Genomic DNA, 26,755 nt, shown 5'->3' on the forward strand with positions numbered 1-26,755 from the left:
GTTTTAGAACGTCACCCAACACGAGGCTTTATTAATATTTTTAATTTATGATGATCTGATGTAGGAAAAAAATGATGATTTATTTCCTATGTATTTCTTCTTCCAGGCAATGCGTATTTGTTTTCTTTTGGGGATAGAATTAAAAATACTGAGTTAATTAATTTTATATTCTAAAAAATGAAGTATTTATTACTGAAGCAAAATCAACCTTCTCAGTATGTCTTATCTTTGTTTTCAAAAGTTGTGGAAGCATTTTTCTTGAATGACATAACTGAACAGTATTTAGAAGTTGAACTTTGTCCGTAAGTATAACATTTTTTTCTAACTCATTACTACGTAATTTGAATACAGTTATTTCCTTATTATAAATTATATGGTCAGGGAAAAGCTCAACTAATAGGAGTGCTAATCTGAACTAATCTGAATTATGTATAATTCTTTATTTTCAAGTTAGTGTATAACATATATTATAAACCTTTGAAAATATTATGTTGATATTATTCTCAATTCTCTAATGTGTCTTGTTTTCTAATTGGGTTTTTTATAAAATGAAAAATCATTATAAATAACAAAACTTCCTCTCATTATTTATTCTAAAATTTGCATTATTATATATTAGCTATTCAGAAATAAAAGGAGATATAGATATAATGAATTGAACTAGTTTCTTTTCGGGAATCTTTTAAATGACTGGATTAAATTTGAATTTTATGTATTACATAATTATGTATTCCTTCTTTTATTCATCATTCAGTTATTGAGTGTATACTATGTCACTTTGTGTTCAATGCCAGGGATAAAAATTAAATCACACATAGCTTTTTTAAAGACTTATTAAAAAAATTAACCTTGGACTGTTGTTTAAATTTAACCAGTCCTTTGGGAACCCTTTTTACCTAGTTGGCAGTTTTTCCTATATATGCAAAAAAGTAAATTTATGGCTACCTTTCATCTAAATTATGACAATTTAAATTAGTAAAATATTTAGTAAAGAAATATTTCTTTATATTGCCATTATTCATTTTAAATGACCTTAATTAAAAAAAATTTTTTTTAATGTTTATTTTCAAGAGATAGACGGCAAGCAAGGGAGGGGTGGAGAGAGAGGGAGACACAGAATCTGAAGCAGGCTCCAGGCTCTGAACTATCAGCACAGAGCCCAATGCGGGGCTCAAATCCATGAGCTATGTGATCATGACCCGAGCCGAAGTCAGATGTGGAACTGACTGACCCACCTAGGCACCCCTTTTAAATACCTCTTAGTATCTAAATCCAGCAGCCTCTGTCCCTTTGTAGGGTGGGCAGAGTCCCAAACAGTTGATTTAAATGAAATTTTAGATATTTTTTTCTTTTCCCTTATTTTGATATCTTGCTAATTCTGATGTGGAAAACATAGATGTTCACAATTATATTTTTGAGAACAATCATATATTTTTGTGTGTACCTTTTAACTAACATGCCAGAATCTTTTGTTGAAAATATGATTAAACTGTCATATGAGGAAATAAAACTTCAACTGTTGTGTGATTATTTTCATCATACAGGAGAGAAAGCTAAGGCAAATAGGCTTTCAACTTGTTTAGAAAGCAGTTAAGAACTTGGGTATGCTAGAATTCTAAAGTTTTATCCTTAGTTTTAAGTTCATTAGATGATACTATCAGTGTCTTTTCATAAAATGGTTTAGTAGTATATGAATAGGATAATTAGATTCTCTTTTGTTTTTAAATTATATAGTAACTATTATGTATATAGTTAATAATTCTAAAAGTTAAAAAAAATCCTTAGAGTAGTTTAGTTTCATATATTCCAGGACAGTTAATAATCAAGAATCATGGTTTTGCTTCAGGCTATCAACTCCTATGACAGTTAATTAGCCTCTAGGAAAGCAACATGAAGAATATTGTTTTAATTTGCAAGGACTTTTTATTCCTCTTAGGATATTCTTAAGGTTGTATAATAATACAAATAAACAGAGAACTTTTAAGTGAAAATGATACTTCTGTTAGAATTATTTATTGAAGGAAATCCTTCCTGAAAAGCTTACAGCCGACCCTCTGAGGAGAAATGTTTAGTGTTTTCCAGAGACAGTAAATTTGTTTCATGTAACTACTTGAAATCCTTTGATTCTTACTGACCTGGCTCATCCCAATTATGCTCTCTTAATAGAATTCCTTCTGAGGATATATTTTGTTTATCTTTGAAAATGTAACATCAGTGTCTGAGCTAATGGTACAAATTAAAAAAACAGGAAAACACAACAGGCAGACGGATGGTGGAGAGTTGTGTGAAAGAAGAGATACAAATTAAAATCTTCAGCCTGTTGACTTGTGTTAGACAATCTATGTTTTTATTTCTTATCTTCCTGACGAGCGTCAGTCTTTTTTTTTCTTTTTCTTTTTCCTTTTCTTTTTTTTTCTTTTTCTTTTTTTTTTAACAGAAATAGCCTTTAGTAAAGTTGTTGGATTCAGTCGTAGATATTTGTGCAAACTTCCTTTATGGTGTTTTAGTTTTCAAGATGGGTTTTATTATGCCATCAGATACTGTGGTATCCCCCCCACCCCCCCATCCCTTTTTCATACTTTGCCTCATCTGACACATGTAGCTTTCTGCATTTGACTGCAGTGGTCTGAAAAATGGTAAGCTTGAAAATCACATTTCTAAGTAACTGAACACACTAGTTCTCCCTATAATTATCCAGTATTCATATTGCACCTTTTAATTATTTGGAAATTTGATATAAGCACACACACTGCAGGTATGAAGAAAAGTAAAGAAAATAACATTTGTTTCTTTCAAACACTCATGAGGAATTTTAATTTTGACAGTCACGGACAACATTTGGTGCTTTTACTCTCTGGAAGAAGAAATGTATGGAAAGTAAGTAAATAAAAATATTAGACAAAATCCTTTAATCCATAAGGTATGTAGAGAGGTGTGTGTATCTTATATAAAATGTTTCAAGTATAAATCTAAATTTACTGGGGCGCCTGGTTGGCTCAGTCGGTTGGGTGTCCGACTTCGGCTCAGGTCATGATCTCACAGTTCGTGGGTTTGAGCCCCGTGTCGGGCTCTGTGCTGACAGCACACAGCCTGGAGCCTGTTTCGGATTCTGTGTCTCCCTCTCTCTCTGCTCCTCCCCTGTTCATGCTCTGTCTCTGTCTCAAGAATAAACATTAAAAAAAATTTTTTTTTAAAACATCTAAATTTACCTTTTGTGTTTCACATGTTTCTATAGCAGGAGCTTGCTCTATCATTCAGAGTGTCCAGAGAAGAGACAAAATGGGAAGGCAAAGCTTATCTTCCTTGGAGTTATTTTCCACCAAAGGTGACAAAATTCAATTCATTTGCAATTCATGGGTCAAAAGATAAAAGAAATTATGAAGCTCTTTACCCTGTACCTCAGCATGAACTGCAACAAGGACAAAAACCTGATTTGTAAGTAGAAAATAAATGAAGATACGTTCCGATTTTGAGTTTTTTGGAATCTAATTTGTGGTAGAACAGTAGTAACATTTTTCATTCCAAGAAGACACGTGTACAAATACCTAGTAGAGTCTTATGTCCAGTGACGGTCCCCAGTAAATACTTGACAGACTGACTTTGGGCAGACATTGTCTCTCTTACTGCTGTCAGTAGAGCACTTACATTTCCATAGCGGCATGAGAAAAGTGTTGCTTAGTGAGTATTGCAATGGCTAGTTTAAAAATATGGTTGCAAATTCATTTGTGATCCCTTTCAGAGCTAAATGGCCAGAGGCATCTATGTTTCCTGATGTGAGTGAGGGGTTAATAAATCTTTTTTTTCCCTTGCTGTTTAAAAATGTGATCTTCAGCCAACTCTCTAGCTTTCTTCCCCTGGTAACCTCATGATGATAAAAATGTCAGATATATTTTTAGGCAACATGGCTTGTCATAGTAATGACCCTTTATTGGTAAATTGATTCTGATCTGAGAGGAATTACGAATAAACTATGAATACCTGATAGGGGCAGCATGACTTTGGGATTTCCCCTTAACAGTCTCGTTCCCTGTGGGGATGTAAGAAACTATGCCTATGAAGTTATTATTACAAGAGATTTTGGCTCCTGTGGGGCAGCAGGCATGTAAGCTAAGGTATTGCCTACATTTTCTCATTTTGAGTCTTACCTCTTTGCACCTGAACCTGTCACGTAAGGAGAATATGATTCCTGCCCAGCCTCATAAATGCTTCATGGACTGCTGTAAACACTGCTCCCTTAGGAAGGAAAGGCACATGCTGTCCTGGGACAAACTGAGATTCCTACTCTGTATCTCTCTGGGTGTACCTAGTGTGGCCAAGATAGTCTGGTGTGATTGCATGTTTAGAATAGCCTAATAGATATCCTGGTGGGCTTTGTACCATGGTAGACTGACTTTCCTGCCTTTTTACCTTCAGAAAGTGCTATACTGCCATTCCTCTCCCTTTAGCTTTCACCTTCCTGTCACGCTCTTTACTCACTTCACCTTTATCTTTTCTAGCCAATTGCCTTTATTCTGCCTGACACACTTTTCCCTTTTCCCTTTGCATTTGTCCCAGTCCTGACCCTTTATCTTATCCTTCACTGTTTCCCTAACCTCTTTTTTTTTTTAATTTTTAAAATTTAAAAAATTGAAGTATAGTTGAGACACACTGTTACATTAGTTTCAGGTGTACAATATAGTGATTCGATAAGTCTGTACATTATGCTATGCTCATAAGTGTAGCTGCCATCAGTCTCCATACAACAAATGCTATTACAATATATTCACTAGGCTATATTGACTAGATTCCCAAGGCTGCACTTTTTATCCCCGTGATTTATTCATTTTGTAACTGGAAGTTTCCTACATTGACCATGTGACTCTAAACCAGGTTCAGCCTGGCCAGGGGGGCAGAATGGGACAGGAATCCAGATGCAACTCACTCAGGGCCCTCATATCAAGATGGCTTGTTTCTCTGGTTCTTCACCAGCTAGCTAATGCCTTCCTGTATTCAGGCTCCTCATTTACAAGTTATTGGAGTTTTACCCTAGATTAAAGTATGATTATACTATTGGCCAAGGTGGAGCCAGGGCAGAGTGATTTCCTACACAGCTGAGATCCACTGTAACTTGTTAGTGAAGCCTTTCTCCTCATTAAGCCACAATAGTTTAAATGGTTTTCCCAGAAAGGAGAGAACTAGGATTAAATCTCTTTTACATTAACCGCCCTTGCTTTGACAAAATAGTCTATTCTCTATAATCTATTGAGCTGAAGCTTTAAAAACAATTATCTATATGGCATATAAAGTATATAACACTTTGAATGTAAAAATATCTGTAAGAGTATAATATTTGTTAAGGCTAGATGGAATGAGTCAGGTTTTGAGGGTTGATTTTTATTTCTCCCCTCAGCCATGAGGGAGCTTTTGCAGAATTGAGAGTGCTTTGAGATGTGGTGAATTTCAGAGCTGAATGTTTCATAGAAAGAATGAGAAAGTTGTACACATAGAAAACATCTTACCTTTGGTATTTTTAAAATAGAATGTTGTTCTGTCACAAATGTGACAAATAGCCCTTGAGGACAGCTGTTTCACAAATGCATAATTCATTTCAGTTCCCACCTTCTTTTTCTTTGTGTTTAGCCATTGTCTGGAATACTTTAAGCCTTTCAATTTTAACACACTGCTTGGAGAAGAATGGAAACAACCAGAATCAGAGCTGTGGCTTATGGAGAAATCTGATGTATAGGAGTATAGTAGATGATCATATCAATCATTTCTTCTCTGTATCTTTTAAGGTAAACCAATAATAAGTATAATCTCTTTTAATCATGGTACCACCAGCACATTTCAACAGCAAATATTTTCATAGAAGTCAGTGAAAATACAGTGTCTCTGTGGCAAGTTGTATATGAGTTAACAAGAAAATTGAAGGTTTGTAGATGAGTTTATCTAGTAAGTTAAAATGTTCCTCAGAGTCATTTAGTCCAGAAGCGACCATGTCAATGAGTTCTATTGTCTGCCTTACCACCCTCAACCCAAATATCTCCAACTCTGTCAGCCAAAATCATTATTTCTCTTCCCACTTCCCTAAACCTCAGTCAGCCTGAGACTGGAACATCTTATTTGCACATGTTTTAATTCCATGTAATGTACAATAATTCTTTACTCAGAATCTTCTGCATTCTTCAAGTGGGTTGAAAACAATGACCTATTTCAGCTGAGAAGGAGATCCACATTTGTTAAGGCACCATTAAGATACATATGTATTTAACCAGCTGTTTTTCCTGTCTTGGAGGCTATTTTTAGTCTGTAGAAGGAAATGGAATGAAGTAGCCTTGAATTTGGGCAACTGATTCTACTTTTGTTTACAAACAGATGACACTTACTTATGTATGCTGTTAAACCAGATGTGAAAATGTTTTTGCTTTATTTTGTGAGCATTAAACATTCCTGGTCTAGAATTTTCAAATTTTGTGCTATAATATAGCTCAGAGTTTGAAGCCATCTAGCAGATCATCTGTGAACTTCTCCACTAAACCTGTTTCTCCACTAGCATTCTTAACTCAGAGGTTAGTAGCCTTGCAGAAGAATTTTTATTGTACAGAATACACAACAATATACATTATTCTCTTGTTTTTTACTAACAGAACTTGAATTTTTAGGGGCATTGCTCAAAAACATTTTTCCAGATTCCTTTGAAGACAGAAATGGCATGATAAAGCAGCTCAGGTTAATGTGATATAAGTACACAGTATTAGGTGGGGATTTAAGGAAAGATGACTTGAAGATGAAAGATTCAGCTGTCATACACTTTTTGTCCTTTGCCCTCCCCTTTCCTTTTTCCTGAATTGCATAATTGGAACCTGAGGTAACACACTAGCTGTATTGTATCAATGAGGAGACAATCCAGGGAGAGCTGAGCAGCAGGACAGAGGAGCCTGGATTATAAACAATGCAGTAGAGTAACATACCATATCTGGACTGCCTACCTATTGACTTCTTTATACAGGAGAAAAGAAGCTGTCTAATTTGTTTCCCCAAGTTGATCCATAGATTTAATACAATCCCAGTTAAAAATCCCAGAAGGCTTTTTTGGGGTCTAAATTGACAGACATTAAAATTTTATGTGGAAATGTGAAAGACCTCAAATAGCCAAACAATTTTGAAAAAGAACAGAGTTTGAGGACTTACATGACTTGACTTCAAGACTTACTATTAAACTTCAATAATGAAGACAGTGTGACATTGGCATAGATTTAGACAAATATATCAAAGTAACAGAAACCAGAAACGAAACAATATACAGTCAGTTAATTTTTTAACAAAGGTGCCAATGTATTTAAAAAGGGAAAGGATATCTTTTCAACAAATGGTATTGGGATAGCTGAAAAAAGCATGAAAACCTTGACCCTCTACTTAATCTACATAAAAATTAACTTATATGTGACTGGTGAAACGAAAAAGGTTCTAGGAGAAAATCTTCATAATCTGGAGTAGAGAAACATTTGTTTTCAAATAGGACACACAAAGCACTAACTTAAAGAGAAATTGGACTTCATCAAAATCAAAACTTTCTGTTCCTCAAAAGCTTCCATTAAGAAAGTAAAGAAGCAAGCCACAGATTGGAATAAAATATTCAAAATACCCATATCTGACAAAAGACTCTTACCCAGAATATATAAAGAACTCCTACAAACCTGTAATAAAAGGAGAAGCCAGTTAAGGACCCTTCACAGACACTTCACAGAAAAAATATACAAAAGGCCAATAAGTATATATAGAAACGCTCTCAACATCACTTATCATCAAGGAAATGCAAATTAAAACCACAAGATACCACTAAATGACTAAAATTACAAAATATACACACTGGTTAAATGGCTAACACTAAAAAAGACTGAGCAATAATGAGAATGTGGAGTGCCTGGAACTTTCATACACTATGGATAGGAATGTAATATATGGTACAATCACTTTGGAAAACTGGAAATTTCAAAAGTTAAATACACACTCTGTTTTTCAGTAGTTTCATGCTTAAGTACATACTGAAGAGAAATGAATGTTGATGGCAGTTTTATTCATGGCACAAAACATAAACAATCAAGTTTGTATCTATAGGAGAATGGATATACAAACTGTGATCTAGTCAGACAATGAAGTACTACTTATGAAAAAGAATGGACTACTGATAAATGTAATAACCTTACCTGAATCTCTAAAGCATTACATTGAGCAAAATAAACCAGACAGAACATTCTGTATAACTAATTATATGATGGCCAATTATAGGCAAAACTAAGCTGTAGTGATGGATCTCAGAACGACTATTTTCTCTGGGTAAGGTCAGGGGATTCAAACTGGCTGTAAAAGGAACATGAGGAAATTTGAGAGGGGGGCAGTTGAAATGATTTGTATATTGATCTGGCTAACAGTTATATAGCTGCATATATTTGTCAACATTCCCCAAGCTGTATATTTAAGATACGTGATTTTACTATTGTGAATTATACCTTAATAAAATACAGTTATAAAATAAGCTGTAAATTAAACGGAGTTAACTTCTACTGTGTATTGTTTCATTGAACAGTCACTAGTGCTAGTTAAATGTGGCTTATTAACTAATTTTTTTTTCATTTATTAAGTATGTTTTCTATCTGAAAAGAGCTGGTGTAAGATGAATGCTGACTTTTACAAAAGGCTGTAAGTGTCTTCATAACTACATATGCTGGTGTCAGTGTTAGGCATCCTAGATAAATTCAGAAAATATTTTTAAAATCAACAGTAGCAACTAATTTGATAGGACAACAATATGCCAGTTTTATATACAAAAGGCACATTTGTGGGGTGCCTGGGTGGCTCAGTCAGTTAAGTGTCCAACGTTGGCCAGGTCGTGATCTCACAGTTTGTGAGTTCGAGCCCCACTGCGTCGGGCTCTGTGCTGACAGCTTGGAGTGTGGAGCCTGCTTCAGATTCTGTGTCTCCATTTCTTTGCCCCTCCCCTGCTCAAGCACTCGCTTGTTCTCTCTCTCTCTCTCTCTCTCTCTCTCTCTCAAAAAATAAACATTTAAAAAAAATTTTAAATAGTCTGCAGTGCCTTACCTATAAATTACCTGAAGCAGTTTTATAAACACACATAAAACTATACCCTGCCCCCCGCAAAAAAGATACATTTAGTGTGTCCTGATTTGAGAAGTGAATCTGTCATTCTGAATCACAGGTTCAGATATAAAGTGTAACTGTTTATAATATGGGGGGAAAGTAAAGTACAGATATTTTAGATATAATCATAGCCATGTAAAATATTGAATTTGAATATTGTGGTTTGTGAACTTTCTGAAACCTGCTATGTATCCTCTTCTTTTCTGTTTAGGTGTCTTTAAAATATCTCTTAGCTTTCTTTTGTCCAGATAAGAAGTATTTTCCTTCTTCCAATACTAAGCAAGCAAGAGCACTTATATAAACATTTTCTTTTGAAAGGAACATATAGTTCAACCACAGAATTTTGGAAACTTTGTCCATTAGTAAGATACAAACAATGCACCCTATAGAAACTTAGCATTTGAGAATGGTGTTTGTAATCACTGTTTGAAATTTGCTTTTCAACTTCAGGACCATAACAGAATAATCATTCTTTTATTTAATGTATGTATAAGTCCATTTCCTTGCTATGTTCTGAATTATTTACTATGGCATCAGATTTTCTCTTCTCACCACCTAAATAGATTACACAGTGCATGCATTTGTTCAGGTGTTTTCTCATGCTTTTTCACAGCTCCAGTAAAGTGTAAGTCACAGTCCGGGGGGAAATACAGTAGTCCCTCCACCCCCTATATGCAGTTTTGATTTAAGTGGTTTCGGTTAGCTGCAGTCAACTGTTGTTCAAATATATTAAATGGAAAGTTCCAGAAAGAAACAATTCATAAGTTTTAAATTGCATGAAATTTTGAGTATCCTGATGAAATCTCACACTGTCCTGTCTAGGATGAGAATCATCCCTTTATGCAATGTATCCACACTGTATATGCACTACCCAGCCATTAGTCACTTAGCAATCTGGGTTATCAGATCAGCTGTCACAGTATGGCAGTGCTTGTGGTCAGGTAGCCCTTATTTTACTTAATAATGGTCCCAAACCTCAAGAGTGGTGATACTGGCAATTCAGAGATGCCAAAGAAACACCAGAAAGTGCTTCCCTGAAGTGAATAGCTGAAAATTCTCAACTAAATAGGGAAAGAAAAAATCACATGCTGAGGTTGCTGAGATCTATAGTAAGAATGAATCTTCTATCTGTGAAATTGTAAAGAAGGAAAAAGAAATTCATGCTGGTTTTATTGTTATTGATCCCAGTTTTAGGCATGTATATAAAATAAAAAAACATAGTATACATAGGGTTTGGTACTATCCATGGTTTCAGTCATTCACTGGGAGTTTTGGGAACATATGCCCCACAGATAGGAAGGACTAATGAATACATTGTATTTTTAGCCACCAACTGCATTTTCTTAATTACATTATATTTATTTATAAGAAAAATTTTTCTACTGGTTATAGCCAAATAGCAGCTTTCAAAACATACTAACCTATTTTAAAATTGAAAAAAAATTTCATACAGTCTATGAATTAGTCCACAAAGAGATCTAATTTTTAGTTGTCTAATTTTGGCCACTTAATGCAAATGATCTACTTTTTCTACTTTTGGATCACCTTACAATTTGGTTTTAAAAAGCAACGCAGTCCTGTTTTGTTTGATTAAAGAAAGACATGTATTTAGCGTCCTAAAGTCTTGGATGACTGCTATGTCAACCTCTCATGATTTGATGGCTGTTCTTTTTTTTTTTTTTTAACTTGTTTTATTTTTTAAATTTACATGCAAATTAGTTAGCATATAGTGCAACAATGATTTCAGGAGTAGATTCCTTAATGCCCGTTACCCATTTAGCCCATCCCCCCTCCCACAATCTCTCCCATAACCCTCAGTTTGTTCTTCGTATTTATGAGTCTCTTCTGATTTCTCCCCTCCCTATTTTTATATTACTTTTGTCTCCCTTACCTTATGTTCATCTGTTTTGTCTCTTAAAGTCCTCACATGAGTGAAGTCATATGATTTTTGTCTTTGACTAATTTCACTTAGCATAATACCCTCCAGTTCCATCCACATAGTTGCAAATGGCAAGATTTCATTCTTTTTGATTGCCAGTACTCCATTGCATATATATACCACCTCTTCTTTATCCATTCATACATCAATGGACATTTGGGCTCTTTCCATACTTTGGCTATTGTTGATAGTGCTGCTATAAACATGGGGGTGCATGTGTCCCTTCAAAACAGCACACCTGTATCCCATGGATAAATGCCTAATAGTGCAATTGCTGGGTCGTAGGGTAGTTCTATTTTTGTTTTTTGAGGAACGTCCATACTGTTTTCCAGAGTGGCTGCACCAGCTTGCATTCCCACCAACAATGCAAAAGAGATCCTCTTTCTCTGCATCCTTGTCAACATCTGTTGTTGCCTGAGTTGTTAATGTTAGCCATTCTGACAGGTATAAAGTGGTATCTAAATGTGGTTTTGATTTGTATTTCCCTGATGATGAGTGATGTTCAGCATTTTTTCATGTGTCGGTTGGTCATCTGGATGTCTTCTTTGGAGAAGTGTCTATTCATGTCTTTTGCCCATTTCTTCACCGGATTATTTGTTTTTTGGGGTGTTGAGTTTGATAAGTTCTCTATAGATTTTGGATACTAACCCTTTATCTGATATGTCATTTGCAAATATCTTCTCCCATTCTGTTGGTTGCCTTTTAGTTTTGCTGATTGTTTCCTTTGCTGTGCAGAAGCTTTTTATTTTGATGAGGTCCCAGTAGTTCACTTTTGCTTTTGTTTCCCCTGCCTCTAGAGACATGTTGAGTAAGAAGTGGCTGCGGCCAAGATCAAAGAAGTTTTTGCCTGCTTTCTCCTCGAGGATTTTGATGGCTTCCTGTCTTACATTGAGGTCTTTCATCCACTTTGAGTTTATTTTTGTGTATGGTGCAAGAAAGGGGTCCAGGTTCATTCTTCTAAATGTCGCTGTCCAGTTTTCCCAGCACCACTTGCTGAAGAGAGTGTCTTCATTCCATTGGATATTCTTTCCTGCTTTGTCAAAGATTAGTTGGCCATACGTTTGTGGGTCCATTTCTGGGTTCTCTATTCTGTGCCATTGATCTGAGTGTCTGTTCTTGTGCCAGTACCATACTGTCTTGATGATTACAGCTTTGTAGTATAGCTTGAAGTCTGGGATTGTGATGCCTCCTACTTCGGTTTTCTTTTTCAAGATTGCTTTGGCTATTCGGGGTCTTTTCTGGTTCCATAGAAATTTTAGGATTGTTTGTTCTAGCTTTGTGAAGAATGCTGGTGTTATTTTGATAGGGATCGCATTGAATGTGTAGATTGCTTTGGGTATTATTGACATTTTAACAATATTTGTTCTTCCTATCCAGGAATATGGAATCTTTTTCCATTTTTTTGTGTCTTCTTCAAATTCTTTCTTTCTTTCTATACTTCTCAGTGTGTAGATCTTTTACCTCTTTAGTTAGGTTTATTCCCAGGTATTTTATGGTTTTTGGTGCATCTGTAAATCGGATCGATTCCTTGATTTTCTGTCGCTTCATTGTTGGTGTAAGGAATGCAACCGATTTCTGTGCATTGATTTTATATCCTGCAACTTTGCAGAATTCATGAATCAGTTCTAGCAGTTTTTTGGTGGCATCTTTTGGGTTTTCCATATAGAGTATCATGTCATCTGCGAAGTGTGAAAGTTTGACCTCCTGGCCGATTTGGATGACTTTTATTTCTTTGTGTTGTCTGATTGGAGGCTAATACTATGTTGAATAACAGTGGCGAGAGTAGACATCCCTGTCTTGTTCCTAATCTTAGGGGAAAGCTCTCAGTTTTTCCCCATTGAGGATGATATTAGTGTTGGGTCGTTCATATATGGCTTTTATGATCTCAAGGTATGCTCCTTCTATTCCTACTTTCTGAGGGTTTTTATCAAGAAAGGATGCTTTATTTTGTCAAATGCTTTCTCTGCATCTATTGAGAGGATCATATGGTTATTGTCCTTTCTTTTATTGATGTGATGAATCACGTTAATTGTTTTGCAGATATTGAACCAGCCCTGTATCCCAGGTATAAATCCCACTTGGTTGTGGTGAATAATTTTTTTAATGTATTGTTGGAGCCGGTTGGCTAATATCTTGTTGAGGATTTTTGCATCCATGTTCATCAGGGAAATTGGTATATAGTTCTCCTTTTTAGTGGGGTCTCTGTCTGGTTTTGGAATTGAGGTAATGCTGGCTTCAGAGAAAGTGTTTGGAAGTTTTCCTTCCATTTCTATTTTTTGGAACAGCTTCAAGAGAATAGATGTTAACTCTTAAATGTTTGATAGAATTCCCCCGGAAAGCCATCTGGCCCTGGACTCTTGTTTTTTGGAAGATTTTTGATTACTAATTCAATTTCCTTACTGGTTTTGGGTCTGTTCAAATTTTCTATTTCTTCCTGTTTCAGTTTTGGTAGTGGATATGTTTCTAGGAATTTGCCCATTTCTTCCAGATTGCCCATTTTATTGGCATATAATTGGTCATACTATTCTCATTATTGTTTTGATTTCTGCTGTGTTGGGTGTGATCTCTCCTCTTTCATTCTTGATTTTATTTATTTGGGCTTTTCCTTTTTCTTTTTGATCAGACTGGCTAGTGTTTATCAATTTTTTTTAATTCTTTCAAAGAACCAGCTTCTGGTTTCATTTATCTGTTCTACTGTTTTTTTGGTTTCGATAGCATTAATTTCTGATCTAATCTTTATTATTTCTTGCCTTCTGCTGGTTTTGGGTTTTATTTGCTGTTCTTTTTCCAGCTCCTTAAGGCATAAGGTTAGGTTGTGTATCTGAGATCTTTCTTCCTTCTTTAGGAAGGCCTAGATTGCTATATACTTTCCTCTTATGACTGCCTTTGCTGCATCCCAGAGGTTTTGGGTTGTGGTGTTGTCATGTTCATTGACTTCCATATACTTTTTAATTTCCTCTTTAACTTCTTGGTTGGCCCATTCATTCTTTAGTAGGATGTTCTTTAGTCTCCAAGTATTTGTTACCTTTCCACATTTTTTCTTGTGCTTGATTTCGAGTTTCATAGCATTGTGGTCTGAAAATATGCACGGTATGATCTTGATCTTTTTGTACTTACTTAGGGCTGATTTGTGTCCCAGTATATGGTCTATTCTGAAGAATGTTTCATGTGCACTGGAGAACAATGTATATTCTGCTGCTTTAGGATGAAATGTTTTGAATATATCTGTTAAGTCCATCTGGTCCAGTGTGTCATTCAAAGTCATTGTTTCCTTGTTGATTTTTTGATTAGATGATCTGTCCATTGCTGTGAGTGGGGTGTTGAAGTCTCCTACTATTATGTTATTACTATTGGTGAGTTTCTTTATGTTTGTGACTAATTGATGTATATATTTGGATGCTGCCACATTTGGTGCATAAATGTTTACAATTGTTAGGTCTTCTTGGTGGATAGACCCCTTGATTATGATATAATGCCCTTCTGTATCTCTGGATCAGTCTTTATTTTAAAGTCTAGATTGTCTGATATAAGTATGGCTACTCCGGTTTCTTTTATTGACAATTAGCATGATAGATGGTTCTCCATCCCCTTATTTTCAATCTGAAGGTGTCTTTAGGTCTAAAGTGGGTCTCTTATAAACAGCATACAGATGGATCTTGTTTTCTTTTCCATTCTGTTACCCTGTGTCTTTTGATCGGAACATTGAGTCCATGATGTTTAGAGTGAGTACTGAAAGATATGAATTTATTGCCATTATGATGTTTGTAGAATTGGAGTTTCTGGTGGTGTTCTCTGGTCCTTTCTAATATTTGTTACTTTTCATATATAGACATACATACATATGTACACATACTTTTTTTCCACCTTTTCTCCCCTCAGAGAGTCCCCCTTAAAATTTCTTGCAAGGCTGGTTTAGTGGCCACAGACTCCTTTAATTTTTGTTTTTCTGGGAAACTTTTTATCTCTCCTTCTATTTTGAATGATAGCCTTGCTGGATAAGGAACTCTTGGCTGCATATTTTTCTGATTCAGCACACTGAATATATCCTGCCATTCCTTTGTGGTCTGCCAAGTTTCTGTGGATAGGTGTGCTGCAAACCTGATGTGTCTTCCCTTGTAGGTTAGGGACTTTTTTCCCTTGCTGCTTTCATGATTCTCTCCTTTCCTGAGAATTTTGTGAATTTGACTATGATATGCCTTGTTGATGGTCAGTTTTTGTTGAATCTAATGGGAGTCCTCTGTGCATCCTAGTATTTGATGTCTGTGTCTTTCCCCAGGTTAGGAACGTTTTCCCCTATGACTTGCTGACATAACCCTTCTACCCCTATTTCTCTCTCTTCCTCTTCTGGGGGCCCTATGATTCTGATATTGTTCCTTTTTAATGAGTCACTGATTTCTCTAATTCTTACATCATGCTCTTTTGCCTTAATCTTGCTCTTTTTTTCTGCTTCATTATTCTCTATAAGTTTGTCCTCTATATCACTGATTCTTTCTTCTGCCTCATCCATCCTTGCTGCCGCTGCATCTATTCATGATTGCAGCTCAGTTATAGCATTGTTAATTTCATTCTGACCATTTTTTACTTATTTTATCTCTGCAGAAAGGTATTCTAATCTATTTTTGACTCCAGCTGGTATTCTTATTATCGTGATTCTAAATTGTGGTTCAGACATCCTGATTGTATCTGTGTTAGTTAAATTCCTGGCTGTTGTTTCTTTGTGCTCTTTCTTTTCGGGTGAATTCCTTCGTTTTGTCATTTTGAAGGGAGAAAAGATATTAATGAGATAGAAAATTAAAATTTTAAATAATATTAAAATTTTTAAAATATTAAAATTAAAAACTTAAAAATACACACACACACACACACACACACACAAACACACAAAATCTAATAAATGATGGTAGATCCTAGGTGTGTTTTGGTCTGGGTGTTGAAAGTGGTTTGACAGATTAGAGAAAAAAAAGGGGGGGGAGAAATTGAGAGTTTGAAAAAATGAATACACTGAAGTAGACTAAAATGAGATGATGGGAGTAAAGGAGGAATTGAAAAAATTTACACAAAAATAATATAGTAGGAAAATAAGTAAAGAAAAATACTTTTAATAAAAATTAAAAATAAAAATGAATTTTTTCTCTTTCTGTATTCCAGAAAAAGAAAAGAAACAAAAAAGAAAAAATAAAAAAAAATGAAATTGTTTGAAAATTTAAAAAGTGAATACACTGTAGTAGACTAAAATAAAATGATGGAAGTAAAATAGAATTTTAAAAAATTTACATAAAAGCAAAAAAATAGTAAACAATTAAAGAAAAATATTTTTAATAGAAATTGAAAATAAAAATGAAGTTTTTCACTTTCTGCATTCAAGAAAAAGAAAAAAAAGAGAAAAAAGAAAACAAGTAAATCGTTTGATAATTTGAAAAAGTGAATACACTGAAGTAGACTAAAATAGAATGATGGAAGTAAGATAGAATTTGAAAAAAATCACCCAAAAGTAAAAAATATAGTAAAAAAAAAAATTAAAAATATTTTTAATAAAAATTGAAAATAAAAATGAAATTTTTTTCTTTCTGTATTCAGAGAAAGAATAGTGTAGAAGAGAAAAAAAAAGAAAATTGAATAGATAGACCTGCTAGCAGATTGAAATAGTATTGAAATTACTTTGTTTTCCCCTAGAAGTCAGACTATGTAGCCCTTTATAGTCCATAAACCAAGTAGGCGGTGAGACTTGTGTTCTTCAAGAACGAGGTTGGCCCAGTTGGGCAGGGCTCAGTGTAATGGCTCCATTCTCCAATAAATGGCGTTGCTAGCCTACTGGGGTGGATTGTTGCAGCGCTCATACATGCTTATGTGCATGTGCGAGAGCGTTGAAAATGGCATCACCCAGCTACCCAGTCTCTAGTATCGGAACTCTGTTCTCTCCGATCAGCAATTGCGCACCCGTCCTCTGTCTTCAGCTTTCGTCCACTCCCCACTTTTTCACTGTCTGTGACCGAGCCCCAGGCAGTACCTCTCTCCCAAGTTTTGTCTCAGATGCTGCTGTTTTCCCCAGCCCCTTACTTCTGAAGGACTGCGGCTTTGACCCCTTCGGCCCTTCTGCTGGAGGGTCTCACCGAGCAATAGCTGAATGCCAACCCCACCCAGGAACGCCTGCTGGACCCTGCTGCTGCCGGTCCCCTGAGACTGCAGCCAGGTGCCAACCCGCCCCAGAAAAATTTCACGAGATAGTGTAGCAGCAGCTTTTCAGGGATTATGGAAAATCACAGCACACATCTGGCACCAGGCTTCACTCGTAATGACCTTGTTCCGGCACCAGCGAATGTGACCGTTTTCTGGGGTCTGCTGGGACCAGGTGGCTTCAACAGTCTCTACCAAATGTCCTTCCAGCAGTCGAACCACTTTTCCCCATGTGGCTCGAGAACCTCCCGTACCCCACTCTGTCTCTGTGTATTCGCTCTTCCCACCAGAGCACCACCAGGTATCGAGCTGTGGAGTTGCTGCCTTTGCACTCCCCTTGTTTACAGTCTTAATAGAATTTAAATGCTCTTCTTTCTCCTTTCTCCTTTTTTAGTTTAGTCCCTGAGGCTGTTTCCAATTTTCCACTTTCTCTCCAGCTGCTTTTGGGGAGGGGTGCTTTTCCCATATTCTCCCCTGCCCCAGTCTCCGTCCTGTCTGCCTGCAAAGGTGGCTCCCTGCCTGCAGCCACCTTCTCTCTCCCCAAGTTCATCTCCCTGCGCCATGTACCTGCTGAATTCTGTGGTGCAGTTTGTGCAGGTTGTTGTGTTAATTCTTCAATCAGTTTTCTAGGTGTGTAGGATGGTTTAGTGTTGGTCTGGCTGTATTTCATGGATGCAAGACACACAAAAAACTTCCATGCATGCTGTTCTGCCATCTCGGCTCCTCCCATGCATTATTTTTTACATTAAAAATATTTTGCCATGGAAAAAGCATTAAATTTTTTGTCCTCTTTTTCCTCTTTTTAAAACATTAGATTTTCGGGGCAGAAGATAATGAATATAATTAAGCTGATATTTAATAGGAAGAAGAAAGGATACAAATGGTAAAGCAATTACTCTAAGCCTTCAGCTCTTCCAGTCATGGGAGAGCCATGCTTTTTTTTTTTTTTTTTTTTTTTTTTTTAATGCTTATGTAGTTTTGAGAGAGAGAGACAGAACTAAAACAGGGGAAGGCAGAGAGAGAAGAAGACACAGAAGCCAAACCAGGCTCCAGGCTCTGAACCGTCAGTACAGAGCCTGACTCGGGGCTCAAACCCACGGACCGTGAGATCATGACCTGAGCCAAAGTTGGATACTTAACCGACTAAGCCACCCAGGCACCCCAAAGAGCCATGCTTTTGAAGTCATGCTTCAAAACCAAAGGATCATCTGCTTTTTCCGCATTTAAATTTCCGTAGTATTTTAACATTGCTTTATTAGAGCACTTACCTACTGTGCATTAGAAAGTTCTTCTGGCCCATCTGTTATTATCTAAGCCTAACATTTTACTCCAGCAATTAGTTCCATTCCTTTTGGTGCAGGGCTTTGCTGCTGCCTCAGCTGTTTGAAACACGTGCAAGAACCCACTTAGCCATTATGTAACTGCCCTGGATGTGTGAGGTAGCTAATACCACATGGGCCAACTCTTGAACAAGAGGATGGGAGAAAGTGGTTAAATACTTTTCTCTTTTGTTCTTCAGGTTGGCAATTCTGAGGTCCCTCGTCAGAGGGTTACTAAAGGGATCACACTCCAGTTGCCAACTAATAACAGCAGCAGTGGTGAACTAATAACACATTTTATATTGCCTTTTCTTCATTTCCTGTTCTGCTCTTCCTACTTCCCTACTCTTGTTTGCAGTTACTTCACTAAAATCATCCTACATGCAAGCCCTCATCCCAGGTCTCTTTTATGGGGAATTCATGCTAAGTCAATTGTTACCTGAAGTGATCCTAGAAAGGAGCCTGTCAGGATGGGAATCAGGTCTGAATCACTCGGGGCAATGCAGCGATAGGGACACTATTGGTGGTGGTGATGACTCTAGTGTAACATCACAGTTACTAAGACTGTCTCCAGTGGTAGACTGGCTTGAGGAGCCAGTGAAGGTGAAACATCTGTATAAGTGATAGGTAGCACTTGGCATAGAGACAGTGGCAGTAATAAGGACTGAAGTTCATGGTTTCTTTTCTTTTTAAAATTATTCTGATATTGAAATAATTTTATTTTATATTTCTCCATTAATGAAAAACAACAATTTAGAATTTGGAGAGGATTCTGGGAAGATGGTGGAATAGGAAGCACCAGGAATCTCTCTCCCCACCTAGACAACAGTTGCACTGGTGGAATTACCTGATAAAACTTTTCTTTTTTTTTAATTCTGTAATCTGTTGAAGGTGGACTTGACTGCTTTTTGATAAAGTCTTTAGACTGACTTGAGAAAAAAATAAGCAACTACAAACTCAGGGTATACTGTGAGCATCAGAAAAATGCATCTCAGTGTTTGAAAAGTCCTATTTACAGCAGCTGGAGCACAAACACTATGGAAACTCAAACTCAAGGTTTAATGGTAACGATAGCTACACTGCTGAATACTGAGCCTTGACAGGTCTCCTATTTTGAAATGAGAGATATCTAATGGAAAGAGTGGGATCCATGACCTGGGGTGGGGATATTTGTGTGGATGAGCCTCTTCTGGTGTATTTTGAATGCCAGATTTTTCTTCACTCTCTAGGCTGGCAGAAGCAGGTCCTTTAACCTTGTTAGAAGAAATTATCATCAACTTGCCTTGATAGTCCACCCAAAACCCCACCTGAAGCAAGTGTCTTTTAAGTAATCCTTGTTCTCAAAATATGTCATCTCTTCACTAGACTTAAAATAAGGGTCAGACTACAGCCCTTTGCAAGGCATAGTAGAAATAATAAGTACGTGCTGTGCGAAGTATTGTGCACACTGAAAGGATACAGGACCTGGAACAAGGGAAGAACATGTTGGAGTGCATCTAAAAAAGTTAGTATGTGTGGCTGGAAAGGGAAAATGTATGTTGACATGGGTTGTTAAACTGGGGGCTTAACATCTTGACAAGGACATCTGGAACTTGTCTTAATATGCTACTGAACTGAATTCTTGAAGTTGGATGAAATGGTGGCTTATAGTATATGAAGCAGAAATGCTAAAATTGCCTTGGTGGAGAATCGAGGAAAGGTCAAAGACTTGGAGAGATGATAATGTTATGATATTAGACTATAAATGTAGAATGTTATATGAGGCCAGAGAACCTACCGTCTGACTATGTTTATGTCAAGGAGAATAGAATAGAAGAGACTATAGAGAGGAACATTGTCATTCTTGAGAAACTCAGTTGTGATCTGGATAACTATAGGTAGCCTCTGTAGCCCAGGACTGAGTAGGCAGTGTTGGCATAGAACTGGGATGTCTAGTGTTGATGGGTATGATAAATTTCCAGAATATCAGATTCCTAGGGAGACACGAATTAACAGAAGCTATGAGAATGTAATTACTATAATGAGCAGCAGGGCTGGAGGTGGCAGTCAGGGTGCATTAACATCAGATATCCATGACTTTAGCTAATAGTTTAAGGTGTACCTAAGAGTGATATGGGTAGCTAGCCAACTTGACTTATATACCAGAAAAAAAAAATTGAGAGCTGGTGGGCAGCAGGCTATTTTCAGCTCCTGGAATAGATCATTTTGATTTGTTACCCTTTCTGTAGATTTAATCCAGTTTTCAAACCCAGGTCCTATTGACTGAAAGAAAAGCTGGATCTTGTTAATAAAATAACCAGAAATTTTGCTCCAAGAATATATGATAAATATCCTCCTAATTCTTCCCCAGGGAGATAAATGTGGACATTTAACCAAATAACTCTAGTCTGAAGAAAGGTGACTACTAAGACATGTGGGATTGCTGAAAAAGGTAAATTCAGTGACTAAGTTGACACTGATAGTGAGGGACCTGAATTGCCATTATGGCCCTCTATTAGAATGGGACACGTGGAGACCAGGTGATCAAGGGAATCTTGGTTAAGAACATCTCATAGTGCGTCCAGTATGTCCACCTCCCACCCTGAGGTCATTCCCAGGAACAGGAGAGGATATTGCAGCAGTTTTGACCATGGTGCGATTGGCCCTGTCACCATTTATTACATGTATACGTTGTTTTAAGAGTTTATTCTTATTTTGGATCTAGGAACAAATGTTCAAGATCCATCAATTTAAAGTGTTTACAGAACACTAGCTTTAAACACTTTGGTTTTCACAGTATTATCTTTTGGGTAACTAGTTAATATCTAAAATATTTTCAATGATTAGTGACTGGAGAAGATTTTCAATGATTAGTGACTGGAGGGGAACGTTACATTTAAAAGTGACTCCAGGGGGGCGCCTGGGTGGCTCAGTCAGTTAAGCGGCCGACTTCGGCTCAGGTCATGATCTCGCAGTCCGTGAGTTTGAGCCCCGCGTCGGGCTCTGTGCTGACAGCTCAGAGCCTGGAGCCTGTTTCAGATTCTGTGTCTCCCTCTCTCTCTGCCCCTCCCCTGTTCATGCTCTCTCTCTCTCTATCTCAAAAATAAATAAACGTTAAAAAAAAAAATTAAAAAAAAAAAAATAAAAGTGACTCCAGGGACACCTGGGTGGCTAGTTGGTTAAGCATCCAACTTTGGCTCAGGTCTTGTGGTTTGTGAATTTGAGCCCCACATCAGGCTCTGTGCTGGCAGCTTGCTCAGAGCCTGGAGTCTGTTCTGGATTCTGTCTCTCTTTTTCTCTGCCCCTGCCCCGCTCACACTCTGTCTCTGTCTCTCTCAAAAATAAACATTAAAAGTGGCTCCAGTGCAGCTTAAAAGCTAAGGGAAGAAAAACAGCCTTCTACTTTACTCTTCAATTTGATTTTATTTATAATTTGAAAAAAAAACAGATTAGATAGATAGATAGATAGATAGGACTTGCATATACAGAGCCTCAAATTGTAAATATATTTATTGGAAGTGGTTCCTTTTCACAGTCTATAGCTCCTTTTCTAATCTATAAATTAAGAAGCTTTGGTTACAAATAAAAGTAAGTTCAGCTCAAACCAGCTTAAACAGTAAAAGGAGATACAGCAGACTTCACAGTTTGATGTAGAGGTTGATAATTGCACTGTGTAATCAGGTTTCTAGGTCCATTTATATGAGGTTTTCTTGGTCTCCCATATTCTGGGTCATCTTCATCTAAAGACAACTTCTTTTTGTATATGAAGTAACTGGGTATTACAGATCTCACAATGACAAACCACAAATCCAGTGCAAGAGAAAATACTCAGTGATTTTTGCCACTATTCTAGATATTTTCCTCATATTTTAGAAATTACAGAGTCTTTTGCAGTCTGGATTTGGTAGTTATATCCCCATGCTTTCATCTGCCTCCTATATTTTCTGTGAATTACATCTAGAAGCTTGATTACATTCAGGTTCAATTTCTGGTAAAAATATCTCATAGATGGTGTTGTATTCTTCTGTCAGGAGATATATAATGACTTGTTGTCTCCATTTTGTGATATTAGATGCCACTAGGTGAGTATTGCCTAAATTCATGAATTCATTAGGGCTTATAAAATGTTGATAATCCAGTTTTGTCATTATTACATATTTCTTAGCTGGAGTACTTCTATTAAGAAAAATGATCCCAATTCAATTATAGGATACCAAGAAGCACTGTTTTTACAGGATAATACTTGATTATTTTATTTAGCAGTTCTATGAATAATTGGTTCTATGGCAATCTCCAAAGATGACCAATGAGATTTTTTAAATTATCTCTCAGACTTCCAGGGAAGATGGTGGAATAGGATGATCCTGGCTTCACCTGTCCCACAGATACAACTAGATAACACCACACCAGTCCTAATAGAAAACAACCTGACGACTGGCAGAACAGACACTCCACAGCTAGATGTAGAGAAGAGGCCACGTCAAAGAGGGTAGGAAGGGCAGAGAGACGTTTGGGAGCAAAAGTGATCTGCAGGACTGTCCATAGGAGGGAGGGATGACATGGGGCACAGAGAAAGGAGAAGAACAGACCCCATTCCAATCACCCCTGGCACAGGGACCTGCACTGGGAAGATGAATCCCATAACATTTGGCTTTGAAAACCAGAAGGGCCTGGCTTCATGAATTTTTATAATCAATGGGGCCCAACACTTGGAACTTTAAAAATCAGTAGGCTTTCCTCTGGAAGAGCTGGAGGACAATAGGAAGCAGTCTCTGCCTTTAAAGAGACAGCACAGCAAACAGCCCTGCTGAGATACAGCACAAAAGCATCAGTTTCAAAAATACCTGGGGTATACAGGAAGATTTATTTAGTAGTCTCAGAGCATGTGCTGAGGGGCAGGGAGCTTTAGGAGACTTCTCTAAGAGCAAATGGCATGTGCCACTTCCCTCCCCTGTACCCCAGACCCCACGCAGACACCCGTACGAATCAGTGCAATGAAAACACCCTCCACCTAGCTTGCTAACAGCACATCCTGTTCCACGTACTTCTTCAGATCCACCCCCTCCAAACCAACCAGGTTTCACAGGAGTTTTCCCAGGCAGATGCAGGTCCTCTCCCACAGCAGACCTGTGTAGACCCTGCTGACACCAAGTGCCCCAACCCCTTCTCCTTCTCCTGCAGACACAGCCTCCAACATGCCTTTCACAAGAGTTCATCCAAAGTGGTGCCACAAGTCTGGCAGTGTGCAAGCAGCCCCAGCAGGGGCCAGCAGCACCCCAAAGTGACTCCTGCCCCAGGAAGAGGGGAAGTTAACCACACACAGCAGTCTGATTGTAGCTTCAGCAGTGGGCTGGGGGCAGACATCTGGTCTGACTTCTGGCGCTGCCCACCAATGAAAGCTTCCCATAGGACAACACAGGGAGAGCACCCTACAGTTTGGTGCTACTACACCTCTAGAAAGCACCTGGTCTTACTCAACTCAAGCCCAAGGCAGCCCCATACTGGCTCCAAAACAACACAGGGACCAAACAGTGCCCATAACAGGCAAAAAGAACCATTGTAAACGACTGGACTGAAGGCAAACATGGTTTACCCATAATAGTAGGGCACATGCAGCACACATAGGAGATACCTCTGAAGTGCCAGGTTCTGGTGAACATGGGACACTGAACTACAGGACACTACAGAAACTTCTTCACAAGGCCACTGCTTTTAAGAGCAGGAGACACAGCTGACTTTCCTGACACACAGAAACAGACACAGACAGACAAAATGAGGAGACAAAGGAATATGTTCCAAATGAAAGAACAGGACAAAATCATAGCAAGATAGCTAAGCAAAATACAGGTAAGCAATATGCCTGTTAGAGAATTTAAAGTCATGGTCATAAAGATGCTCACTGGACTTGAGAAAGGAATGGAGGACCTCAGAGAGACCCCTAACAAAGAGACAGACAATATAAAAAAGAACCAGTCAGAGATGAAGAACTCAACTGAAATTAAAAATACCCTAGGTGGAATAAATGGTAGATGAGAGGAAGCAGAGGAATGGATCAGCGACCTGGAGAACAGAGTAATAGAAAGCAATCAAGCTAAATAGGAAAGAGAAAAAAATAATAATAAATGGAAATAGTTTAAGGGAACTCAGTGACACCATTAAGAACAATAACATTTGCATTGTAGGGATGCCAGAAGGAGAAGAGAGAGAAAAGGAGGCAAAAAAATTTATTTGAAGAAATGATAGCTGAAAATTCTCCCAAATATAGGGAAGGAAACAGGTCCAGAAGGCACAGAGAATCCCCAACAAAATTAACCCAAGGAGGTCCACACCAAGACATATAGTAATTAAAATGCAAAATGTATTGATAAAGAATTTTACAAACAGCAAGAGAAGACAGTTACATACAAGAGAAACCTCATGGGACACCTGAGTGGCTCAGTGGTTGATCATTTGTCTTCGGCTGAGGTCATGATCTCACGGTTCATGAGTTCGAGCCCCACACTGGGCTAGCTGCTGTCAGCACAGAGCCTGCTTCAGATCCTCTGGCCCCATTTCTCTGCCCCTTCTTCATTTGCAGTCTCTCTCAAAAATAAATAAACATTAAAAAAATATATATATATATATACGCACACACACATATATGAAATATGATTTGAAAAAGAGAGAGAGAGATGCCTCATAAGGCTGTCAGCTGATTGTTCAGCAGACACTTTACAGGCCAGAGGGAGTAGCATGATATGTTCAAAGTGCTGAAAGAAAAAAAAAATACCTACAACTAAGAGTACTCTATCCAGCAAGGCTATCATTGGGAATGGAAGGAGAAAGAGTTTTCCCAGACAAACATAAGTTAAAGGAGTTTATCACCACTAAACCAGCCTTAAAAGAAATGATAAAGAGGACTTTGTGAGTGGAAAGGAAAGATCACAAGCAAGAGTAAGGAAAACAGGAAGTACAAAAGCAATGAAATTAAATATATCCAGAAATTTCAGTGAAGGAATTCACAAAATAAATGGATATAAAGTATGACATACCTAAAACTTCAGGAGGACAGGAGTAAAAATTTGGTGCTTTCAGAAGGTGTTCAAACTTAAACGACCATCATTTTAATATAGACTGCTATATGCATAAGATGTTATATATAAACCTAATGGTAACCACAAATCAGAATCCTATAATAGATATGCTAAAGAGAAAGGGATGCAAATATATCAGTAAAGAAAGCCAGCAAACTGAGAGAAGAAAGCAAGAGAAGAGAGGAACAGACAAGAATTACAAAAACAACCATAAAACAAGTAATAAAACGGCAATAAGTTACTTACCTATCAATAATTACTTTGAATGTAAATGGATTGAATGCTCCAATCAAAAGACATAGGGTGACTGAATGGATTAAAAAAACAAGACCCATCTATATACTGCCTACAAGAGACTCATTTCAGATCTGAAGACACACGCAGATTGAAAGTGAGGGATGGAAAAGCATTTATCATGCAAATGGAAGTGAAAGGAAAGCTAGAGTATCAATATGTACATCAACAAAAGAGACTGTAAAACAAAGACTGTAACAAGAGACAAGGACACTACATAATCATAAAAGGAACAAACACTGTATCATAATAAAGGGGACAATCCAACAAGAAGATGTAACAATTGTAAATATTTATGCACCCAACAGAGGAGCACACAAATACATAAGGCAGCTAATAATAACCATAAAGGAAGTAATTGATAGTAATACAATAATAACAGTGGACTTTAACACCCTATTTACTTCAACGGATTGATTACCCAAACAGAAAATCAACGAGGAAACAGTGGCTTTGAATGACACATTGGACCAGATGGACCTAATAGATATAGTCAGAACATACAATCCTAACACAGAATACACATTCTCTTCAAGTGTACATGGAACATTCTGCAGAAGAGATCATATATTAGGCCACAAAACCAGTTTCAACAAATTCAAAAAGATCAAAAGCATACCATGCATTTTTCCAACCACAATGCTATGAAACTGGAAATCAACCAAACGAAAAATTCTGGGAAGAACACAAATACATGGAGGTTAATACATACTACTAAATAATGAATGGGTCAACTAAGATATCAAAGAGGAAATAAAAAAAAAATACATGGAGACAAATGGAAAAGAAAATACAATGGTCCAAAATATTTGGGATGCAGTGAAAACTTTTCTAAGAGG

General features: G+C 37.2%; 1 protein-coding gene across 6 annotated transcripts in view; it reads left to right on the plus strand.

The window, feature by feature from the left end:
- CB1H4orf33 (chromosome B1 C4orf33 homolog) overlaps positions 1-26,755 on the plus strand; it is a 119,957-nt gene that overhangs the window by 15,014 nt on the left and 78,188 nt on the right. For 4 of the 6 annotated variants that reach the window (XR_014137620.1, XR_013555145.2, XR_013555146.2 and 1 more), the window contains exons 3-6: positions 242-302; positions 2,826-2,877; positions 3,236-3,435; positions 5,620-5,774. Coding sequence is in view for 3 of the 6 variants with exons in the window: in XM_078445742.2 (XP_078301868.1) it covers positions 242-302; positions 2,826-2,877; positions 3,236-3,435; positions 5,620-5,725 (419 nt within the window). In the remaining 3 variants the exon portion in view is untranslated. Of the gene's footprint in view, positions 1-241; positions 303-2,825; positions 2,878-3,235; positions 3,436-5,619; positions 9,022-26,755 lie in introns of those variants that run through there. The other 2 variants (XM_078445741.2, XM_078445743.2) reach the window with 2 other exon arrangements.

This window comes from Panthera onca, chromosome B1 (assembly GCF_046562875.1).
Source record: "Panthera onca isolate mPanOnc1 chromosome B1, mPanOnc1 haplotype 2, whole genome shotgun sequence".
Taxonomy (NCBI): Eukaryota; Metazoa; Chordata; class Mammalia; order Carnivora; family Felidae; genus Panthera; species Panthera onca.